Source organism: Naegleria gruberi, assembly GCF_000004985.1.
Source record: "Naegleria gruberi genomic scaffold NAEGRscaffold_292, whole genome shotgun sequence".
NCBI lineage: Eukaryota > Heterolobosea > Eutetramitea > Acrasida > Naegleriidae > Naegleria > Naegleria gruberi.
In genome coordinates this window covers 1-2,022 of record NW_003163079.1, presented here as the reverse complement: position 1 = coordinate 2,022, position 2,022 = coordinate 1, and the positions used below count along the sequence as shown (strand labels likewise).

The 2,022-nt window shown below is 33.5% G+C and overlaps 1 protein-coding gene across 1 annotated transcript; it reads right to left on the bottom strand.

Moving 5' to 3' along the window:
- Positions 1-735: 735 nt before the first annotated feature.
- On the bottom strand, positions 736-1,777 carry NAEGRDRAFT_82360 (rabGTPase-activating protein; the record flags this gene model as incomplete). Its single annotated transcript, XM_002668343.1, has 1 exon — positions 736-1,777. The coding sequence occupies one exon, from the start codon at positions 1,775-1,777 to the stop codon at positions 767-769; it is 1,011 nt and encodes a 336-aa protein (XP_002668389.1). The 3' UTR covers positions 736-766.
- Between the last annotated feature and the right edge of the window lie 245 nt (positions 1,778-2,022).

Here is a 2,022-nt window from a genome sequence, read left to right as displayed (position 1 = left end):
TATGTTGTCCATCAAACGTTACGCATCTTTTCAGAAGATCTTCACATTTTACAATGAGCATTTTACCTTTCAACCCTTCATGTTACCCAAACATGTCATGTGCCAATATTCATCGATGGAGCCATCTCAACCGATAAAAACAAATCCCAAAAAAATGTTAAACAAATCAATTCTTGTAATTCTCCTCATTTCTCTCATTCTCTGTGTCTCTACCACATCTGTCACAGCTCAAACCTGCAAGAATGCAATTGTTGCCTTTGATCCAAGTCCATGTTCCTCATGCACCACTTGTACAGGTGTAACTAAATCCTGTTGTAGTGTAATTCAAGATACAGCAGCTTCTATCGTTGTTAGTGCTCTCACACTTCTCAAAGCTTCAGAGTCATGTGTCATGTATATGAAAATGTATTCATGTGCTGTTTGTGATGTAAATAATGCTAAATACTCCAGCTCTTCTGGTTCAATTACTGTTTGTCGTTCATATTGTCAAAAGGTTAAGGATGCTTGTGGAACATCTTCTACTAATTTCAAAGATTGTTCATCCTATCCTGAAACTAATTGTTGGAATAGTGCTCCATTGAGTGGAAAGGTCAATTGGGTCTTGTTTGCTCTTGCTGCCATTGTTGCTACTTTCATGTTTTAAATTATTTCATCATCATGGAAAAATAAATCATTGATTGAAAGGTGAATCTCACAACTGTTGGTTGATCGGAGTGAAAGAAATAATTAAATTTTCACAAAATTGTTCCAGAAATGATGGAACTGTTTATTTTTCCATCATTCTAATATACTTATTGATACGTCTCTCACTTAATCTACAATCTGTATTTATAATTGAAAACATTTCTTCCACATCCAATGTTTCGAATTGATTGGTGGCTGTAGATAAATGAGTTAAGAAATACATAACTCGTTCATAGTCAGCAGAAAGTAATTCCTTTTGGTAATAGATCAATATTCCCATTGTGCAAGAATACATGTAAAGTCTACCATGAACTAGATAACCATCCCAAATTCTTGCAACCACATCAAGTGGAAGAGATTTACTAAACAATGTAAGGAACCAGTCTATTATAATTACTGCGAATTCAACTCCCAAATCCACAACCAAGTGCTTGTAAAGTTGTGCGTGATGTTCTCTTAATAGTATTCGTACAAATTTCACATTCTTATCAATATAATCAGTGTTCATAGTAAAAAATGGAATGAAATGATTGCTGGTATAGAGTGTATGATAATTGGAAGTGAATTCTGCAGTTCTCTTCTTTGGTCCAAACAAAATTGAAGACACCACTGATGCAGCAGAAGCAGAAGATGTAGTGGCAGAAGATGAAGCAGATCCTGCTGGTGTTCCAACTAAACTCATAGCTAGAGGGTTAGAATTACATTTTGATCTATGTAACAAGTTACAAAAACAAACAAATGCATCATATTCATCCATATAAAGTAATAATGTTGCTACCATATAACTCATTCCTTGTACGTAGCCAATATCTGGTCTAAACTTTGAATAACATTCCAAAATTGTTTTAAATGGTTGATAGTATGGACCATCAGGATATTGGAAAAATTGGAGAGCAGGGAAAGTTCTTGATAAATCCACAGAAATTAGATCAATACTTGAACATTGTCTTTCCATAGTTGAAGGTTGATTTGTCTTATCTTTCAGAATTTCATATAGACCAGGAGTAATTTGTAACTCATTTCCTAGAGAAGCCACCCACATTTTACTTCTCAAAGGACTTGGAATACCATTCTTATACCACTTCTTATACATGGTTTTATCAATGCAACCATATTTTTCAATATGTGGTAGTATTGTATTATGCCAATAATCTAAATTTGATTGAATTAATTGTTCTTTTGCTTTTTCTTTCCTTTTCCTTTCCTTTTCTTTCATAGATTGTTCAATTAATTGTTTTTGTAATTTAATATTTTGTTGAATCATATCAATGGTAATATCACCATTCTCAGGTGTTCTTAGGCTTGATCTTTTTGGTTCTANTGAAGACGATGATGAGA